The 22,123-nt window shown below is 45.0% G+C and overlaps 1 protein-coding gene across 1 annotated transcript in view; it reads right to left on the minus strand.

Moving 5' to 3' along the window:
- The window catches only part of OTOA (otoancorin), a 176,114-nt gene that overhangs the window by 54,224 nt on the left and 99,767 nt on the right, over window positions 1-22,123 (minus strand). Inside the window, exons 14-15 of the mRNA XM_073635201.1 lie at window positions 10,329-10,402; window positions 99-231 (exon numbers count right to left, since the gene is read on the minus strand). Of these exons, the coding sequence (XP_073491302.1) occupies window positions 99-231; window positions 10,329-10,402 (207 nt within the window). The remainder of the gene's footprint in view (window positions 1-98; window positions 232-10,328; window positions 10,403-22,123) is intronic.

Consider the following 22,123-nt stretch of genomic DNA (forward strand, 5'->3'; position numbering starts at 1 on the left):
AACAAGAATGATACCATCATACATCTATCAAAACTATCTTTAATTATGCATGCATGGGTTGTCTAAGCTCCCCAAGGATTTGTGTAAACATTTCTTACCAGGCATTGATTCACCTTGTTAATTACGAATTGCTTCTTGTTTTCATTTAACAGCAAATAGTTAAGGTCAATCTTCCTGAGGCTAATTAACAACTTTTTGCAGTCAAGAGGGTAAGAGGCAAAGTAGCTGGTTCTGAAAGAAAATAAAGAAATATTGGAAATTGTCAGTAGGTAATACGTTTTCACCTAAAATATGCCCTAATGTGTTTTGGCAGCATGTGTGTGTGTTTATGACGTTTGTTAAATCGGTATTAAACCCAAACCAATAAATGTAAATTGCAGCTTAGCAATCATTAGATGTCATGGCTGCATTCGTTTACTCATAGCTCCCTGCTGTCCCTGATTTTGAGGGACTGTCCCTGATTTGGACCAAAGTCCCTCTGTCCCTGTGGTTGATAAGCCAGTTACCACATTAGGGCCTATGTGAATTAAAGGAGAAGTACAGTCAAAGCTCGTTTGGCTGTACTTCTCCTATGGATCACAGGAGTGCAGTTCGTTCTGCAATCCTGTGATCCATTTTCAGCAGACAGCGGGCTGAAGTCTGCTGTCTGCTGAAGTCACAGAGCCGGTCCAGGCTCGGGTAAGATCGCGACAATGGAGTCAGGATCTGCCCACCTGCCTGGATCGGCACCCGGCTCAGCCTCATAGCGAGCTGCCCCCTCCACAGCCCAGCGCTCCAGTGAGCAGCTCTCTGCTTGGGGAGCCCTGAGAACCAAGCGGGCTGTGGTGTTAGATTGCTCAGTTCTCAGTCTTAGAGGTGCCGGGAGACAGATTCAGCGTCGGACCGATGCTGCACCCACCTAGGTAAGTATGATTATAAAATAAACATCGCCATACTTCTTTTTTAACTGCTGCAATGCTGGTTAAAAACCCAGAACCCACAGCCTACTAGGCCTTTGTCAAGTGGCTAACACTTTACGCCAGATCTAACTTGTAGGAGCCCTGTTCCTGTGGTTCCAGGTGGGGTCTGTCAGGGGTTACACCACACACCTGGCCTAAATACATCACAGACACAGGTTTCTAGGCGCATGGTCCAGACAGAAGACCTGTCACCACTAAAAGGCAGACCAGCCTTTCTACTCCTTATCACCACCAGGCCCTTGACTGAACCAGTGCTAAGCCACCATTCACATCACTGGATTAACAAGACTCTGTTGCTTTTTGTTGGAACTTTTCTTTAACTTGTGCAACAGGGATTATAACAGTCTAGCAATAACCCTTCTAGTGGACTCGACAGTAGTCAATACTCCCAGTTTCACACAGTAGTGGGATACAAATGTATGAATAGAAGACCACCTTGCATATAGTTTCTGGGGAGATTTGACAAGCTGCTGCCCATGAAGCTGAGACACCCTTTGTAGAGTGCTCTGTCACTCTTTCCAGAACTGCCATCCCCTGCAATTTGTAAGCCTTCATCATCCTGGAGGCTATGACCCTGCTTGATGCTTCTATTTGCTCCAGCTGGGCTAACAAACAGATGATCTGACTTCCTGTTAGCAGTTGTTGCCTTTATGTAAGATTTCAGATCTATCTCCTGAGCCATATGGAACTTGGAGGCCACTTTTGTTATGAGCTGCAACATTGGAGTGAGAACTACCCTGGCCACGTACAAAGTCATAAAGTGTTCTTTAAAACCTAGTGCCAACAGTTCAGAAACCCTTCTGTGTCTGCAATCAAGAAGACAGAGTAAGGTGCCACAGGGAAGCTTTATGACCAAAGGTATTTAGAAAAGTGTTTGCTTTTTTTTTCTTATTAACCTTGTTGTCTGACTATAGATCGATGTTTATCCCAAGCATGTTTGAAGCCATTTGCTGTTGACTGTCTCCCTACCTCTGTTTTTCTAATCATCAACTACCCTTTTAGTTAGCGACGGCCCGTCCATAGGGCGCAGGGGTACCTCCCCTCTAATCCATTTACATGCAGGGTGCCGGATGCATGGATTCCAATGGGAGTGGTTTTTTTTTTGTTTTTTTTGTTTTTTTTTAAAAGGCTCTAATTGGCTTAAAAAAAGGGTGGGGAACGGGGCGCAGAGCACTGCGCCCTGTCCCCACCCAGTTGTGTGACAATAGTGAATTAATATTTACTATTGCCTTCCTGATTCTCCTCCTGGCCAATCCCGGCTCAGGAAGTGGGTCCTGAGACCCGAGGAGAGGAGAAGTGATCCTATTAGCCGCTGAGTAGGAGGAGGGAGGAGCCACAGGGGAAGCCATGAAGCCAAGGAAGGAGGAGATGGAAACGCAATGGCCCGTCACCCACCTTCCAAAAAGCCTAGTGACCTAGATGGGGTAAGTACGGGGACTGATCAACTGACCTGGGGGTGCAGGAGACCCAACCGACCACTGGGGGGGAGACGGATTGCTACCCCCCCAAAAAAATATATCACCAAATATATCACCAGCCGCCAAAATAATACTTTCTAAGATTTGTTTTGAACTTTCCTCCAGTTAGTTTGAGGTCATGTCCCCGTGTTCTTGATTTTGTTTTCATATTGAAAAGACTGCCGTCCTGAACCCTATTCACCCTCTTGATGTATTTAAAGGTTTCAATTATGTCTCCCCTGTCCCTTCTTTCCCTCCAGACTGTACATATTACGTTCCTGAAGTCGCTCTTGATATGTTTTATCCCCCACACCTGTCACCATTTTTGTTACCCGTCTCTGAACTCTGAACTCAATCTTATCAATCTTCCTGTATGTGAGGTCTCCAAAACTGGACACAGTATTCTAAATGAGGTCTCACTAAAGATCTATATAGGTGAATCAGGACCTCCTTCTTCCTGCTGGTGATCCCTCTAGTGATGCATCCTAGTATTCTATTCACTTTTCCTACTGCCTGGTCACACTGTTTGCTCATTTTCTATACTAAAGGAAGATCCCACTAAAGAAAGATCTCACTTCAGAAACAACAGGCCCCTTGGAGGTGTGAGTGCAACGGCAGCATTGAGGAACAAGGCTATAATCCCATTGGCTGCTCATTGAATCCCCATGAAAGCAGAGTTCGCAGAAATGTGACTTTTTAGTGTACTTGTACACAAGTCCATATCCAGACCAGATTGTAGAAAGTCTATTATGTGGCAAACTTGAGGCATATAAATGATGTGAGGCTGTGAATTCCAGAATTTTAAGCCACACAAGTGCTGTCTTTTCGTGACTTAATGAAGCTATTCACCACTTTATTAGAGTAACCAAGATTAATCAAACATTTACCTTTCAAGACCCAGGCCATCAAACTGAGACTGTCTGGCGCTGGATGAAGAATGGGTCCTTGACACAGAAGGCCGGACTCACTGGTAAGGGAAGAGGAGCCCTGGTGGTCAGGTGAAGAAGCAGAGTAAACCATGGATGTTTAATCCAGTTTGGAAATACTGCTTAAACTGTGACCATCTCCTGTAGCAGCCTTCTCAGAATGCTGAGAACCAGAGGGACTGGATGAAAAGCATACGCTATTCAAAAGGGCCAGTCTGAACTCAGCACATCCATCTGAATTGCTTGCAGACTCTGGAGTAGAACCACAGAAGCTTAGTGTTGGCTGGAGAAGTAAAGAGCTCCATCTATAAAAAGAAAGCCCAAGCCAATAAATCCCTAAACACTTGCAGTGGCAGGGACCATTTTTTTTGTCCTGGACAGATAGTCAGCCTGAAGATTGTTCCAACCAAGTATATAAACTGCTGGCAAATGGAGGGAATTGATATGGGCCCATTCCATTATTGGAGTCACCTCCTTTAGCAGAGAGCGGCTGCGAGTGCCCCCTTGTTTTCTAATGTACAACACTGCTGTCATATTATCAATCCTCAGCAGAGTGGAGCTCCTCTCCCACGGTAGATAAACTAACTGGTAGTGGAGTTGGTTGACTGCGAAATAAAGAAATTTCTGGAAATATGGAGCAACAGGAACATGAAAATATGCATCCATCAGGTTGATTGACAAAAGCCAATCCCTCGACTGTACCACTTTCAGGATTGTTTGCAAGACTCCATTTTCAAATGGTGTCACATACCTGGTCAAGGCCAAGTTGACAAGAGTGCTTCCTTAAACCTCTTGATTTTGATAACAGGGCATAGAGTGGCACACGTGACTGTAGGAGATCCAGGCCAGGAGATCTTGAAATGGTTGCGGAACTGAACACTGTGCAGCAAGCAGGCTCGTAGCTAGCAGATGCAGGATCTAAGATGCATAATCAGACGGGCAAGAGTTTGCAACAACCAGGCAGCAGAGGTACACGATTGAGAACCAGGAGCAGAGTCAGAGCCAGGCCAAGGTTGGTATATGGTGAGCAGAGAAGGTACTGGAACAGCAGGCAGGAGACAAGGCTAGGTCACAAGCTGGAGTCAGCAACAGAGTTTCAGGAGCAAGCAGAGTCAAACAGGATCAGGCCACAGGCAGAAGGAGCTGATAACCACTCAGCAATGATCCTGAGTCTTGTGGTGCTCTAATAAGGCCACTCGGTGCCAAAGTACATCCAAACATGCATGTGTAGATGCGCGCACAGTCCTGGTTCTGTGTACAGTTCTGTGGATCATTTTTCACACATGCGTATTTCTTTGAGCACAGGCATGAACTCGGTTTTCCTGACAAATGGTTTCATTCAAAAATTTCAAGCCTATTACTGGTCCAGTTTCCAGAAACAGAAAAAAATTCCAGAAAAGCGCCTGTGATACGGAGCTGCCACTATCATGCCATGCAGAGTCGAGGTCTACACATATGCCAGGAGGATTTCTCTCTTCCAACTGCAGAGAGGCACCTTTGTTGGAATAAAGAGCGAGGGTGGACTCATGACATTTACAAGCATGCCTGAACTTCATGGTGTTTAGGACCCAATTCTCCTTTATGTTTTCCACCCATACCTGCCAAAACTTGTACAATCCTGGCCCAGAGCTGGCAAAAATGGGCAGGCACACTATCAAAAGGAATTCTGGGACTTTTGTACTGTGAAGGAAGCTCCTGCTTCTTTGTCCCTGGCTTTTGGAGAACCTCTGAAATTAGAGCTTTTCTGCCAAAGCAGTCTTCAATCTTGGGGAAAAAAAATGATTTGCTGCCTGTAGCTTTATCTATTGCAGCATCCAGTTTATTCCCAAGGATGGATTGACCCTCAAAGGGTATCCTGCAGTAGACATGTGCACTGATGAAAAATTTGTTCGTTTTCGTTTCATTTGTTTTTTGTTTTTCAAGTCATTCGTTATGATCGCAAATTGTAAATCCAAAAATAAGAAATACAATCTGAAAATTCAAAAGAATAATTGTTATTTGGGTATTTCCGAATTAACGGATGTGTCGAAATTGGTTAAACGAATTCGGAACTAAACGAATTCGGAACTAAATGAATTGCACATGTCTATCTTGCAGCACCCCTGCTTGGAGGAGGGCCCTTCTCCCATTACTGTCTTTAGCATTACCCTGGAGAGGGACTTAATAATATCAATGGATAATGTTACTTCAGCCATAAAGCTAGATGTCAGCTTTACCAAGATTGTTCACCACAGCTGACTCCAACCTCTCAATGCAGACTGCCAACACATTGTAAATGGATAACAAAGCCACTGGGGGCTTACAAGTTTCACCCACCGTTAGATAGATCTTTTTAAGATCCAGATCCACTTTTCTATCTAGCACATTCCTAAAGGTTATGGTGTTATCCAGAGACAGCATCACATGTATAGCTAGGGCTGCATCATCCACTAGCGGATCATCAAGGTCTTTAACATATTCCCTTCTGAAAGGATAAAGTTTGGCAAAATGGTTTTGGTCTGTAAGCCTCCTAAGGGCTTGGTTCCATTTGTCCGCCAAAACACCCTAATTTCCTTTATAAAGGGAAAATTCAACCCTTCTTTCCTGATATGGTTTAAAAAAAGTAATTCCTTTTTCTGCAGTTTTCCCCCAGGTTTTCCCACAGCAGGGCAGGTCTAATCTTTTAAAAAGTGCTGAACCAATGCAAAATCAAAACCATCAAAGTGGTTTTTCTCCTCCAATACCTATGACCCAGAGGCCTCTAGGGCCTCTCAAGCAGAGATGTTTAACTAAGGAGCTACTGATTGAGAGGTAGATACCACCTGCTGAGGCAGAGGCTTGATGTAAGCAGCAAAGGTTTTTAGAATGCCCTGAAAGGCTTGCTTCATCCTTGACACCATGGGGCTGATTTACAAAGCATTTGCGCCATGAGTTGCAGCGCACGCCGATGCACAAAGGACTTTTTCGTATTTACAAAACATTTGCGCCAGTAACACAGCACAGTTCCCCATTTACTATTCTCTTCCCGGCGCACGGGAGGAGGTGCTCGATACGCCACTATAGACATGGCACACGGCATCTTTAACTTACAATTTAAACAAGCTGGAAGTGCCAATATTATGGGGGTGATGTGGGTGATGTGAGGAAGTATAGTAATAACTGCCCAAGTAACAAATATGCCCAAAATAGAATAAGAAAGTAACTTTATCTGAACAAGCCTGCTGTGCCGGCAAGTACATTTAGAACTGCGGGAGGTCAATTTATGCACCGCGCATGGGCAAACGGCATTTGCGCTTGTTCAAATGCTTTGGTTCACTGCACCGGCAAAATCTTAATAAATATCAAGCAACATAAATGCATTTGCATAGGTTGAACGGGGGCGCACCTCTAAACTTTTTTTTTTTTTTTTTTAACGCTGGTTCACTTCACGGCTATAATGAAATGTCGGTCCAGCAATACACTCAAAAGTTCATTGATAAAAACAGCATTAAAAAAAAAACAAAATCAAGAAAAAAAAAATGCGTGGGGTTCCCCCGAAATTCCATACCAGGCCCTTCAGGTCTGGTATGGATATTAAGGGGAACCCCACGTCAAAAAAAAAAAAAAAAAATGGCGTGGGGTCTCCCTCAAAATCCATACCAGGCCCTTCAGGTCTGGTATGGATTTTAAGGGGAACCCTGCGCCAAAAATTTTTTTAAAAATGGCGTGGGGTCCCCCTAAAAATCCATACCAGACCCTTATCCGAGCAGGCTGCAGGAAAAGAGGGGGGACGAGAGAGTGCCCCCTTCCTGAACCATACCAGGCCACATGCCCTCAACATTGGGATGGTGCTTTGGGGTCCCCCCAAAGCACCTTGTCCCCATGTTGATGAGGACAAGGGCCTCATCCCCACAACCCTTGCCCGGTGGTTGTGGGGGTCTGCGGGCGGGGGGCTTATCGAATCTGGAAGCCCGCTTTAACAAGGGGGACCCCCAGATCCCGGCCTCCCCCTGTGTGAAATGATAAGGGGGTAAAAAAGTACCCCTACCATTTCACAAAAAAAGTGTCAAAAATGTTAAAAATGACAAGAGATAGTTTTTGACAATTACTTTATTTAAACCCTTCTTCTTTCCATCTTCTTTGGGTCTTCTTTCTTGCTTCTTCCTTCGGTTTCTTCCTCAATCTCCTTCTTCCTCTGGTTCTTCCTCCGATCCTCTGCTTCTTGCTCCGGTGTTCTCATCCGGCATCTTCCTCCACAACGTCTTCTTCCCCACTTCGTTCTTGGGCCGCTCCGCATCCATGGGAGGCTCCCGCTGTGTGACGCTTCTCTTCTTCGGACACTTCCTAAATAACGGAGGGCGTGGCCACCCGGTGACCCCGCCCCATCTGAAGCACGGTTCCATTATATAAGTGTTTTTTTGGCATAGGGGGTTCCCCTTAAAATCCATACCAGACCAAAGGGACTGGTATGCCCCTGGAGGGGGAACCCATGCCGGTTTTTCTCGCGCTGCTTTAATAGGAAGATGTGTTTTTCCTATTGCAGCAAGCACAAGATGTACCTCGCCGAGAACCAGCGCAATGGGATTGCGCTGGAAACATTCTCGCGTGCAGGTACTGCTGTGCATGCGCCGGGTCAAATTAAGGATTTATCCGGCGCACCAATTGAGGTATGAACCAGCGCAGCGCATTCATCTTAGTAAATGACCCCCCATATCCTTACAATCTGCTTCTTTGTTCCTTGTTGCTTCCCTGAAACAGGACTCATGGGCCATTTTACCCGGAAGCACCGTATTGAGGCAAGACCAGCATCCCCCCTGATCTGCGCTGTTGTTGCTGAAAAGCATCAAGGTATCTTGGTGGAGAATGCCAGTATCTGGAACTGGACCTAGAACGTCTGTCCCTGGTAATGGTGGCTGTCCCAGTGAGACTGACGATTAGTAATTGCATAATCTCCCTTTTCTGATAGGCGGGAAGAGTGATGCCTTGAGCGCAATGAGCTGTGGAATAAGAAAAGACCATGGAGGTCAAAGCAGATGGATTTAAAAGCATAAGCGAACAATGAATGCAGTCTTCTATCTCCTTTGTAGATGCTGGTCTTTGGCAGGGGTTGGCATTAGCATTTTTTTTTAGCACAAGGAATAGGGGCCGTGTCCAGTGAGTCTAATAATATGGACGGACTGCTAGATATTTAATAAAGCCAGGTAGGAGAACCTGCAGAAGGAAAGGAAAGGAATGGAATCCCAGGTTGAAGGTGGGTCTAAAATTTATGAGTTATGATCTTATTAGTCCAGATGGATGGGCGGAGCCCACCAGGTCTGTGCTAACATGGAGCCATTGGGGAAATTAGGTAAGCTGCCATCAATGTGACTGGCTGTATATTTTTTCTGGATCAGGGATTTGGAAATTATTGAAGCCAACAGCAGGCAAATCAGGTAACTAGCATTTCCAGAAGTTGGTCAGGAAGGGCCACTTCCATAATTCTTTGATCACGGGTTTCCTTTTCTTGCAGATGTTAAAAAAAAAGAAAGCTGGGGGGGGTCTTTAATTTAAACCTAAATACAAAGATTTAATATATTGCAGATTACCAATTCTTAAAAGGTGGTGCATTCTTTTTTTTTTTCTTAATTTTTGTTGCTGCCAGTAACAGACTTCCTGACTTAGGGTGTCTCCACTCTGGTCGGAGGAGGACCGGAGACACCTTTGGACAGCAGCATTGTCAATCTATGGGAGATGGTAGTGTTGGATGGACTAGAAGATTTAGATGGAGTTGACAAACAAATTAAAGGTGAACTCCAGCTAAAACTTTTTAAAGTTTTACAGCAACAGTTTTTTCCTTTTTTGATAAAGGTTTGATGAATAAAAGCTGACCATTGTAATCACCCCTGTCAGTGTTACATGGTTTGTCCCAACCTTGTAACTGCTACTTTTGTTAGACAACTTATGCTGGCCATACACTATACGAAAAATCGGCCAAACCCATTTTCGAAAAACAAACATTCGGCCGTGAGTGCAAATGATAGTGCCATCATGTAATGACCAATAAATCGTTCAGTGGACATAAACAAACATTTTTTTGTTTGTTTTTTTACATACACCTAGCGCAGACAGTTCGGAAAACACATTAACGGGAAACACATTAACCTTTCAATTTATCGTTCGTTCGGCAGAAAATTTTCAAACTTGTCCTTCGTTTTTTCGGCTCAAAAACATCCCAACGATTATCTGTTTTATGCCCATTAACTAGCTGAAAAACGAACGAACTGTCTAAATGACCGAATGTCTCCTGATTTTTCGTATGGTGTATGGCCAGCATTAGTTACAAGAAGATGCAAAAAAAAAAAAAACAGACTTACTGGTTGGTAAAAATGATGGATACAAAAGTCTAAAAAAACAAAAACGAATGCAGTCACCACATCAAAGAATTAGAACCTGAAATATAGTTTTTTTTTTGTTTTTTTTTTTTGCTTTTGGGTTTATTACTACTTTAACCACACAGCGGGGTCTAAAATAAAAACAGATTGCCCATTTTTATGGAAATTTTAAATTTCTGTGTTCAAGTGTGATTTTTTTTTTCCTTTGCTTCTCATCTCTCTTGGCTGTCAGTCATTTAATAATGGTAAATTATACTGATGCCAATGGATAATTGAACAAGATGATTCTATCGTTAACAGCTCAGAAAAGGATGTGTAATCAGTTTAATGAAGAAAGACACCTGGCCATTATGGGTCTTATTAGGCAATCCATAATAGATGGCCCTACAATCATAGTGCAGCTTCATCTCATATATATACTTTTCAATAACCAGCCTTATAACTCAGTTCAGCTCTTCGGGCAACACTGCAGCATACTGCATGACCCAGGTGATGGCAACGTGATTAGTTTCTCCTCATTGCAATGATGATCAAAGAAACGGAATGGTTTTTGCCTAGGGATGAACAAAGTGATGCTTCCTGTCTCTTCATTTGCATAAGCTGCAATGTGCCGTTACAAAATAACATTTTTGAAACTCTTTGAAGTTGAAAACTCACGGAAGTACAGCTAGAAGGAACGGGGGAATGTCAGCTTTGGAAACCCTCCAGTATTTCCAGGCCAGACAATGAATCTGAAAAGTCAGACAAAACGTAAGCTGTAAAAAACATATGCATGAAATTAACATACTGGTATACAAGCTTTTTAAAGAAAGCCCTGACAAATATTCCTGTATTCACTTTGTGCTGCCAATTTAACATTTAAACAACATTAATATTTTACATTAATTTTCTCCTTTTTTCATCTTGCCTTGTCACATTTTCAAGATAATGTTTCATATGCAGCATTTACCACCACTAGAGGGCATACCAATAATAACCAAGCATCCTTGCTGAACATTTATGCCCCATACACACTTTGTTCGGACATTCAGACAACAAAATCCTAGGATTTTTTCCGACGGATGTTGGCTCAAACTTGTCTTGCATACACACGGTCACACAAAGTTGTCGGAAAATCCGATCGTTCTAAATGCGGTGACGTAAAACACGTACATCGGGACTATAAACGGGGCAGTGGCCAATAGCTTTCATCTCTTTATTTATTCTGAGCATGCGTGGCACTTTGTCCGTCGGATTTGTGTACACACGATCGGAATTTCCGACAATGGATTTTGTTGTCGGAAAATTTTATCTCCTGTTCTCCAACTTTATGTGTCGGAAAATCCGATGGAAAATGTCCGATGGAGCCCACACACGGTCGGAATTTCTGACAACACGCTCCGATCGGACATTTTCCATCGGAAAATCCGACCGTGTGTACGGGGCATTAGTGTAAGAACAAATGTAATCAAACCACCTAAATACAGCGATAAAATATACCTGTCATGAGAAAAGTGAATGAAAGTTGCCAATGCTGGCCTCCTCCTTAAAATGCCAGTTACCAGCCTATGCCTGACTTTAATACTTTTGAGTCAGACCCGAAACAAGCATGTTATAAACAAGTGCTAGAAAAGAGTCAAAATTTTCTAAACCTTTTCCCAATGTCAGTCAGTAAATCAGCATTGAAATCAAAGAATCTGCCTGACAGCCAGGGAACAAATGTTCTCAAAAGGAGGGGTCCAGTCCATATGTTTGTCTCATGACAGGTGTACTTTAGTGACAACGGTAAGTACCTGTTAAAACCAGCCAGTGAATTCCTAAGCTATTAAAATCTTTGCAGATGTAGAAAAGTTAGAAAATGTGTGTAACTTACCTTATCAGCTGCTTTATGGTAGGTTCTGCACTGCATTCTATTTCACATCCTCCTAGGTGGGATTCCATAAAGTCCCTTAAAACGTCCAATCTAACATACAAGTTGGCACCTCCTGGTAATTAAGACTGAGCAGGATGCTTTTCATGGCATAATTTTTCATTCTTGCTAGAGTGTACCTTTTATATATTTTAACTGGATATCATCAAATTTGTAAAGGTTCAAACCTCTACATGGTACCCCCATTCCTTTCAATTCAAATTCTAAGGACAGGGTCATCTACTCACTCTGAACTGAGATAGCAGTAGTTAATGCAAATTTGTAGTGCTACCTGTTCCTGTACAAGAGATAACAGCAAACACAGCAGGTATAAAGTTTCTTTTCACTTTTTTGCCAGACTAAAATTACCTGTCCTACTAAAATTACCCATTTAAATGAGTCAGAGCAATGACTCATCTCTCTCCTTCCTGCAGTGTTCAGATGTCAGTACCAAGTTTCAGTTAGAAGGAGAAAGCCTAAAGGCAAACAGCTTCTGCCATGCCTTTATATTGGAAAATGCTCTGTGAATTTTGTTTCATTGGTACAGCTTGTATAGAATGTGTTAATGTAAAACAAATATTTTATATCAGATTGGCATCAACCAAGATGCCATATATATACTGTGTATAAATGTGTGTGTGTATAAATGTGTGTGTATGTATGTATCTATGTATCTATGTATCTATGTATCTATCTATCTATCTATCTATCTATCTATCTATCTATCTATCTATCTATCTATCTATCTATCTATATATCTATATATAGATATATCTATATATCTATATATAGATAGATAGATATCTCTATATCTATCTATCTATCTATCTATCTATCTATCTATCTATCTATCTATCTATCTATCTATCTATCTATCTATATATATATATATATATATATATATATATATATATATATATATATATATATCTATATATAGTGCTGTGAAAAGGTATTTGCCCCCTTCCTGATTTTTTTTTTGCATATTTCTCACACTCAAATGATTCAGATCATCAAACATATTTTATTACTACACAAAGATAACCCACGTAAATTGCCCCCTTCCATGCTGAATCATGAATGAACTGTAAATAACTACAATTTTTTGGAAAGCTGAGTTAAATTTCACTTGCCACACTGGGGCTTTATTACTGCCACACCTGTTGACTCAAGAAATCACATGAATAGTATCTGTCTGACAAAGTGAAGCAGATCACAAAAGCCACACAACATGCCACAATCTAAAAAAAAATGCAAGAACAGATTAGTGTACATGTATCTGTCTAGGAAGGGTTTCAAAGTCATTTCTAAGGCTTTGGAACTCCAGTGAACCATGGGGAGAGCCATTATCCACAAAAACAGTGGTGAACCTTCCCAGGGGGCGCCGGCCTACAAAAATTACTCTAAGAGCATGACAACGTCTCATCCAGGAGGTCATAAAAGAACCCAGAACAACATCTAAAGACCTGCAGGTCTCACTTGCCTCAGGTAAGATCAGTGTTCACGATTCAACAATAAGAAAGAGACTGGGCACAAACGGCATCCATGGGAGAGTTCCAAGGCCAAAGCCACTGCTGACCAAAAAGAACACAAGAGCTCATCTCACATTTATCCCCAAGACTTTTAGACAAATATTCTGTGAACTGATGAGACAAAAATTTAACTTTTTGGAAGGTGTGCATCCCGTTACATCTGGCATAAAATTAATACAGCATTTCATAACAAGAACATCATACATCATACCAATAGTCAGACATGATGGTGGTAGCGTGATGGTCTGGGGCTGCTTTTCAGCTTCAAGACCTGGATGACTTACCATAATTGATGGAATCATGAATTCTGAGCCTTACCAGAAAATCCTAGAGAAGAATGTCCAGCCATCAGTTTGTGACCTCAAGCTCAAGTGCACTTGGGTTATGCAGCAGGACAATGATCCGAAACACAACAGCAAGTCCACCTCCAAATGGTTCAAACAAAGCAAAATTTAGGTTTTGGATTGACCTAGTCAAAGCCTGGACTTAAATCCAATTTAAATACTGTATCATGACCTTACACAGGCCCTTCATGCTGGAAAACCCTCCAATGCAACTGAATTAAAACAATTCTGCAAAGAAGAGTGGGCCAAATTTGCACCAAAGCAATGTGAAAGACTCATTGGCAGTTATCGCAAACGCTTGATTGCAGTTGTTGCCGCCAAGGGTGGCACAACCAGTTATTAGGTTTAGGGGGCAATTACTTTTTCACATAAAGCCAGGCAGGTTTGGACAGATTTTTTGCCTTAATAAATGAAACCATCATTTAAAAACTGTATTTACTCGGGTTATCTTTGTGTAATAATAAATTTGTTTGATGATCTGAGTCATTTAAGAGTGACAAATATACAAAAAAATATATATCTACACACACACATATGCTTTCAACATGTTAATGGCTTTATCTACATCATGGGGTTTTATGTTTGGAAAGCAAAGCAGCCTATTAACTAAATCTCCTAGCATTTTAAAACAGTTTCCAAAACAAAAGGATGCATATACAGCTTAAACTGCATGTACAGTATGTGAACTGTTTTCCTGTGAAGGGATTTATTATGCTGTTCCGCAGGTCTTGTGATTGACACACCATTGCCAAACTGGTCAGCCTAACAGGTGATATAACTATTTCCTGTCTAAGGCTTGGTTCACACCTATGCATTTTTAGTGAATTTTGCAAAAACACACTACGGTCCAAACATGGTTTCCTATGGATCTAGTTCACATCTGTGCGCTTTGAGCCTGTGCGTTTTTTGGAAAGGGGCAGGGACTTGACCATCAGGTTGTTTTGCATGTAATAGACTTCAGTGGAACTGCACCAAAAATGCACATGTCGTGTTTTTGATGCATTGTTTTTGTAATAAGAAAATATGACAATGTGTTAGGGTTAGGGCTAAGGGTTAGTGTTAAAAGATAGGGTTACAGGTAAATGTTGGGGTTAACGCTAACAATTACCATTAACCATAACCAGTGACGTAACTAGAACCTTCAGGGCCCCGGTGCAAGAAACCATGGAGGGCCCCCCTGACCTCTGGCCAGGGCCCTTCCCACTGATCCCAGGGGCATGAGGACCTGGATAGGAGGGGGAACAAATCCCCTCCATTTTTCTCCTGCAGCCACTGAATGCCCATCAGAGGGAGAGAAGGAGAAGCAGACTTTTAGTGGCTGCAGTAGAAAAATGGAAGGGATTTGTTCCTCTAAATGCCCCCCCCCATCCAGGTGTTCAGGGGCAACATGTGCAATTTCCCTATTGCAATTGTGACCCATGTAGTTACGCCCCTGGGATGAGTGGCAGCGGTGGTGGTGGGGGATGGGATCAGTGGCAGCAGTGGTGGTTAGGGAGGGATAGGATCAATGACATCGGTGGTGGGGGATGGGCTGAGTGGCAGCGGTGAGGAAGAGATGGGATGAGTGGCAGCGGTTGGGGGATGGGATCAGTGGTAGCAGTGGTGGTTGGGTGTGGATGGGATCAGTGGCAGCGGTGGTGGTGGGGGGATGGGATGAGTCGCAGCAATGAGAGGGGATGGGATCAGTGGCATGGGTGATGGTTGGAGGGATGGGATGGGATGAGTGGTAGTGGAAAGGGAGATTTGATGGGATGAGTGGCAGCGGTGGGGGGCATTGGATGAAATGAGTGTCAGCGGTGGTGGGAGGATGGGATCCATGGCGAGGGTGGTGGTTGGGGGGGTGGGATGTTATAAGTGGTGAGGAGGGGAATGGTATCAGTGGCAAGAATGGTGGTTGCGGGATGGGATCAGTGGCAGTAGTGGTCATGGTGGGGTGGATCAGTGGCAGCAGTGGTTGTGTGAGGGGTATCAGTGGTGGTGTGGGGGTAGGGGGGAATCAGTGGCAGTAGTGGTAGTGTTGGGGTATCAGTGGCAGTGGTGGTGTGGGGGGTAGCAGTGGCAGTAGTGGTGGTGGTGGTGGGGGGTATCAGTGGCAGAAGTGGTGGTGGTGTGGGGGGGTATCAATAGCAGTAGTGATGGTGATGGTGGTGGGGTATCAGTGACAGTAGTGGTGGTGGTGGTGGTGGGGGGTATCATTGGCAGTAGTGGTGGTGGTGGTGGTGTGGGGTGGTATCAGTGGCAGTAATGGTGGTGGTGGTGTGAGGGGGGTATCAGTGGCAGTAGTGGTGGTGGGGGGGTATCAGTGGCAGTAGTGGTGGTGGTGTGGGGGGAATCAGTGGCAGTGTTGATATTGAGGGATGGGTGCCACTCACTTGCAGATCACTTGGTTCCCCCTCCTTGCTAGGTCTTGCTTGGACAAGCAGAGAGGATGGGCGGGGCTTGTGAGTGCAGGTGGAGGCGGAGCAGATGGACGGACCGGGCGGGTACTGTGCCCGTGAGTGCAGGCGGAGAGGATGGGCAGAGAGGTTGGGCGGAGTGGGCAGAGCGGGCGAAAAGGATGGGCGAAGCGGGTGGGGACTGTGCCCGTTAGTGCGGGAGGAGAGGATTGGTGGAGAGGATGGGTGGAGCGGGGGGGGGGACTGTGCAGTGTGCCCGTGAGTGCGGGCGGGGGGGATGGGCAGAGCAGCCGGAGAGGATGGGCGGAGCGGACAGGGACTCCCCATGAATGACCAGTGTAGTAGTGTACTATCTCGTGGACGGCAGCGGGTCCCCCTACAGTGGTGTAACTCAAGGGCCCAGTTGCAAATGCGACTGGTGCGACCCTGGTAATTCTGCCACTGACCATAACCCTAACAATTACCGCTAACCCTAACATTTTAAACCTAGGCCTTCACCATAACCCTAGCTCTTAACCCTAACCCTAACATTTAACCATAACCCTAGCCTTTAACCCTAGCCCTTAACCTTAAACCTAACATTTAATCCTAACCCCTAACTCTAACCTTAGCATTTAACCCTAACCATTAACCCTAACATTTAGCCCCAACCCTAACCCTTGCATTTAACCTTAGCCCTTAACCCTAACATTTAAACGTAACTCTAGCCCTTAACCCTAACATTTAGCCCCAACCCTAACCCCAACCTTTAACTCTAGCCCTTAACCCTAACATTTAACTCTAACCCTAGCCCTTAACCTTAGCATTTAACCCTAACCCTAACATTTAGCCCCAACCCTAACCCCAACCTTTAACTCTAGCCCTTAACCTTAACATTTAACTCTAACCCTAGCCCTTAAGCCTAACATTTAACCCTAACCCTTAACCCTAACTTTAACATTTAGCCCTAACCCTTGCCTTAACCCTAGCATTTAACGCTAACCTTAGCCCTTATCCCTACCATTTAACTCTAACCCTAGCATTTAATCATATTTCTTAAACCTAACATTTACCCTAACCTTAACATTTAGCCCTTACCCTAGACCTTAACCTTAACATTTAGCCCTAACCCTAGCCCTTAACCCTAGCTCTTAACCTGGATTCCCCACTGACAGTTGAATGTAAACAAAAAAATTCTGGCTGTGTGGGGGTCCCCCCAATCCATACCAGGCCCTTCAGGTCTGGGTTGGAGGAACCCACCAAAATAAAAAAAACGGCATGGGCCCCCCCTTAAATCAATAACAGACCCTTAGATACGGATTTTAAGGGGAACCCCACGCTAAAATAAAAAAAAATGTATGGTGTATTCCCCAAAATCCACACCAGACTCTTATTTGAGCTTGCAGCCTGGCAGTCCAGGAAAGGGGGGGACGAGCGAATGCCCCTGAACCATACCAGGTCACATGCCCTCAACATGGGGGGGGTGCGTTTCAGATTCCGATAAGTCACCCCACCGAGCCAGGGTTGTGGGGAAAAGGCCCTTTGTCATAATCAACATGGGGACAAGGTGCTTAAAGGGGACCCCCTACCCCAAAGTACCCCCCATGTTGAGGACATGTGGCCTGGTATGGTTCAGGAGGGAGAAGCGCTCGCCCCCCCCCCCCCCCCCCCCCTTTCCTGGCCTGTCAGGCTGCATGCTCAGATACAGGCCTGGTATGGATTTGGGGGGATCCCATCCTGTTTATTATAATTTTGGTGTGGCATTCCCTTAAAATCTGAACCAGACCTGAAGGGCCTGGTATGGATTGTGGGGGAGTCCCCACGCAGTTTTTTTTTATTTTTGAATGCTGTCATTCTTTTTTCTTACATTCAGATGTTAGTGGGGAATACCACTGAAAGATGATGAGCCATCGGTTGTTAACCCGCTCCTTAATCATAAGCTGCATCCAAGTTGCACCCATCTAAAGTAGCATCAAAGTTGTGATATGAAGCCTTTCCATTAGCAAAAAAAAAAAAACGCATCACAAATGCGTGTTCAAACATGCAAAACATCTGGAAAAATGCATTAATCACAACCTACATATGTAGATGTAAACCTAGCCTAAGTTGTACAACCTGCTTACTTGCTGGATAAGGAATCCACATTTCATTTTCCAATGAGCAGACAAGAAACACTTGTGTTGTTTATTGTCATGTTTTATCATGAAACTATCAGAGGCCATCAAAAGAAAGGAATAAAACAATCATAAATCTGTTGGCAAGTAACTAAGGCCATTTATATGTATTTCAAATGTGTACTTAGCAGTTTTTTGCTAAGTTCTACGTTCTTCAGTTTCCCCCATGTTTAAATTCACTCAAGCCCATGTACTAAGGAGTACATTTAAAAAGAAGTATGGCCCTACCACAACCATATAGCTGCTTTAAAAAAACAAAAAAGCTGTGCATATTTGTAAAGAATAGATATTTGCTTTACAAATGTGCATTGTGCTACATTAGTCTGAAGCCAGCACAACCAGCTCTCCTCCAGTCACATAGTTTTCTTTGTTGCAGTAAGCTAAGAGAACTCTGGGAGCCCCACCGGCTCAAAGCTGTGGCAATCATTTTATGAAACAGCTGCAATACTGCACTTTGTAGCAAAGAGCATATAACAATATCTGATCTCCATTATAACTCAGCCCCTAAGTGGCTTACATTTTTATCTTTGCATTTATATTGTGCAACTGGCTGCCTGCTCACAAAATACCTGTAGTTGGGGGTATCTCTATTTTCTAAATGGCCATAAATCTGAGTCTGTTAAAATGATAGGCCATATGTTTACTAGTTTGAACATCCACAGGGGCAGTACAACATTCAGTATTGTACTGCCCAGAACATTTAGTATTGTATTGCCTGTCACAACAGGTCGTGGTCTTGTCTAGACATACTGTAAAAAATGTACAGAATTATGTTAATCATGTTAGGGTAGAGTGAGGAAGGGCTAGCAGCTCTGTTATTGCCATCTGTATTTCTGTTGGGCAGATTTTCCCTCAAATCCTATCAAGACATTGATACTGACAAAGTACAGTTGACTGCACGGTGACCATGCTTATCAATTCTTTTATGGTCATTAGAGGGACAAGAAATTAAGGACTTGCCTGACGAAGGGGCCCTGCATTGCTCCGAAACATTGCTGTATATTTACCATGTGACCACGGAATAAAGCTTTGGACCCTTTCGAGGAATCCTTGGTGTGTTGATGACATTTCTTTACTTTGATTATACACAGTTTCCAGCCTATGGTCATTACAGCACCCAGCATCACTGAATAGCCAATCTTGAACGTGTGCGTGGGGAAGATTGCATTAAGAAATGAGGGAGACACCATCCAATGCTAGTTTCTCTAGTTGCTTGGAATATAGTTGCTTGGAATATAAATTTCATCTGTGACCTCTGATGGTGGGGCTCTTCCCTTCCTCCGTAATGCAAGCCTCTCTAGTTTAAAGAGGTGCGGGAGGGTGCGTTGTAGTGCTCTGACCTTGTCCTGAACAATCAGCTGCATGAGTCTCAGCCCATGTACAATACAGAAACATTTCCAAATCACCAGGAACAGACAACCTGGCTTAATATATCCTATGGTTCCAAATGAGGATGACTTTTACTAAAAGCATTAACAGTCGTTGCCAATTGTTTATTTAGTTACTGATAGGCCACTGAATGAAATAATTATTTAAGCCAGTGGTGTGAATGCTGGGTGCCTGAAAAATGCCCCTGTCAATGTAAATAGCCAAGCACATTTAACTAAAATGGGGACATACATTTAACTTGTATAAGCATGACTTTATTAACATTATTAAAAATAGGATTTTTATAACAGCTTACCTGTAAAATCCTTTTCTTGGAGTACATCACGGGACACAGAGCCACAGTAATTACTGTATGGGTTATATAGGCACCTTTAGGTGATGGACACTGGCACATCCTAGACAGGAAGTTTAACCCCCTATATAACCCCTCCCCTTTCCGGGAGTACCTCAGTTTTGTAGCAAGCACTGGTGTAGTATATATGTGCGGAGGGTGCCGTGGCCCCGGGTGCAAAATTTAGGGGGGCGCAGCGCAGCATCTGGTGCGAGTGTCACTCCGTCCTAATGTGTATGGACGGTGTCACTCACTGTGCTCCAGGCACCATGTTCCGACTCAGGGATGGGCAGCGGCTGCCCGGTGATTGGACGAACGGGGTCATGTGCGGTGGCAGAGGCTGGGTTACTCTGGGAGTCCCGCCTCTGCCGCGCTGTGAGCCGCCGCCATCGTCTGGACTGAATCTACTCTTTCCCCATTGTGGCAACCAGTCTGGGACTGGCGCAGAGGCGCCTGCTCTATCCCACAGGCACATGTAATGAAGTGACATCGCCGGGGATCTTGTGAACTGTGAACTGTGCTATGTGACACAATCGATGTACAGTACAGTCATACAGTGTACACTAGTCACTATACACATACACAGAGCATCACCATCTCCCCCACTAATGTCCCCAAATGTCCCTCCTGTCTCCCCACTGTGCCTCCTGTCCCCCCAATTATCCCCGATGTCCCTCCTGTCCCCCCAATTATCCCCGATGTCCCTCCTGTCTCCCCACTGTCTCTCCTGTCCCCCCAATTATCCACAATGACCCTCCTGTCTCCCCACTGTCCCCCCCAACTATCCCCAATGTCTCTCCTGTCCCCCCCCAATTATCCCCAATGTCCCTCCTGTCTCCTCACTGTCCCTCCTGTCCCCCCAATTATCCCCGATGTCCCTCCTGTCTCCTCACTGTGCCTCCTGTCCCCCTGATTATCCCCAATGTCCCTCCTGTCTTCCCCAATGTCCCTCCTGTCCCAACCAATTATCCCCAATGTCCCTTCTGTCTCACCAATTATCCCCAATGTCCCTCCTGTCTCCTCCAATGTCCCTCCTGCCCCCCCAATTATCCCCAATAACCCTCCTGTCTCCCCACTGTCCCCCAAACTATCCCCAATGTCTCTCCTGTCTCCCCACTGTCCCTCCTGTCCACCCCCAATTATCCCCAATGTCCCTCCTGTCTCCTCACTGTCCCTCCTGTCCCCCCAATTATCCCCAATGTCCCTCCTGTCTCCCCAGTGTCCCTCCTGTCCCCCCAATTATCCCCACTGTCTCTCCTGCCCCCCCCAATTATCCCCAATGTCAGTCTTGTCTCCCCAATGTCCCTCCTGTCCCCCCAATTATCCACAATGTCCCTCCTGTCTCCCCACTGTCCCCCAATTATCCCCAATGTCCCTCCTGTCTCCCCACTGCCTCTCCTGTCCCCCCAATTATCCTCAATGTCCCTCCTGTCTCCCCACTGTCCCTCCTGCCCCCCCAATGTCCCTCCTGTCTTCCCAATGTCCCTCCTGTCCCCCCACTTATCCCCAATGTCCCTCCTGTCCCCCCTTTTATCCCCAATGTCCACCCTGGGCCCCCAATGTTCCTCCTGTCCTCCCACTTATCCCCAATGTCCCTCCCGTCTACCCAATGTTCCTCCTGTCCCCCCACTTATCCCCAATGTCCCTCCTGTCCCCCCTTTTATCCCCAATGTCCACCCTGGGCCCCCAATGTTCCTCCTGTCCTCCCACTTATCCCCAATGTCCCTCCCGTCTACCCAATGTTCCTCCTGTCCCCCCACTTATCCCCAATGTCCCTCCTGTCCCCCCTTTTATCCCCAATGTCCACCCTGGGCCCCCAATGTTCCTCCTGTCCTCCCACTTATCCCCAATGTCCCTCCCGTCTACCCAATGTTCCTCCTGTCCTCCCACTTATACTCAAAGTTCCTCCTGTCTCCTCACTGTCCCTCCTGTCCCCCCAATTATCCCCAATGTCCCTCCTGTCTCCCCAGTGTCCCTCCTGTCCCCCCAATTATCCCCACTGTCTCTCCTGCCCCCCCAATTATCCCCAATGTCAGTCTTGTCTCCCCAATGTCCCTCCTGTTCCCCCAATTAACCACAATGTCCCTCCTGTCTCCCCACTGTCCCCCAATTATCCCCAATGTCCCTCCTGTCTCCCCACTGCCTCTCCTGTCCCCCCAATTATCCTCAATGTCCCTCCTGTCTCCCCACTGTCCCTCCTGCCCTCCCCCAATGTCCCTCCTGTCTTCCCAATGTCCCTCCTGTCCCCCCTTTTATCCCCAATGTCCACCCTGGGCCCCCAATGTTCCTCCTGTCCTCCCACTTATCCCCAATGTCCCTCCCGTCTACCCAATGTTCCTCCTGTCCTCCCACTTATACTCAAAGTTCCTCCTGTCCCCCCCACTTATCCCCATTATCCCACTTATCCTAAATGCCCCCC

Source organism: Aquarana catesbeiana, linkage group LG06 (assembly GCF_042186555.1).
Source record: "Aquarana catesbeiana isolate 2022-GZ linkage group LG06, ASM4218655v1, whole genome shotgun sequence".
Taxonomy (NCBI): Eukaryota; Metazoa; Chordata; class Amphibia; order Anura; family Ranidae; genus Aquarana; species Aquarana catesbeiana.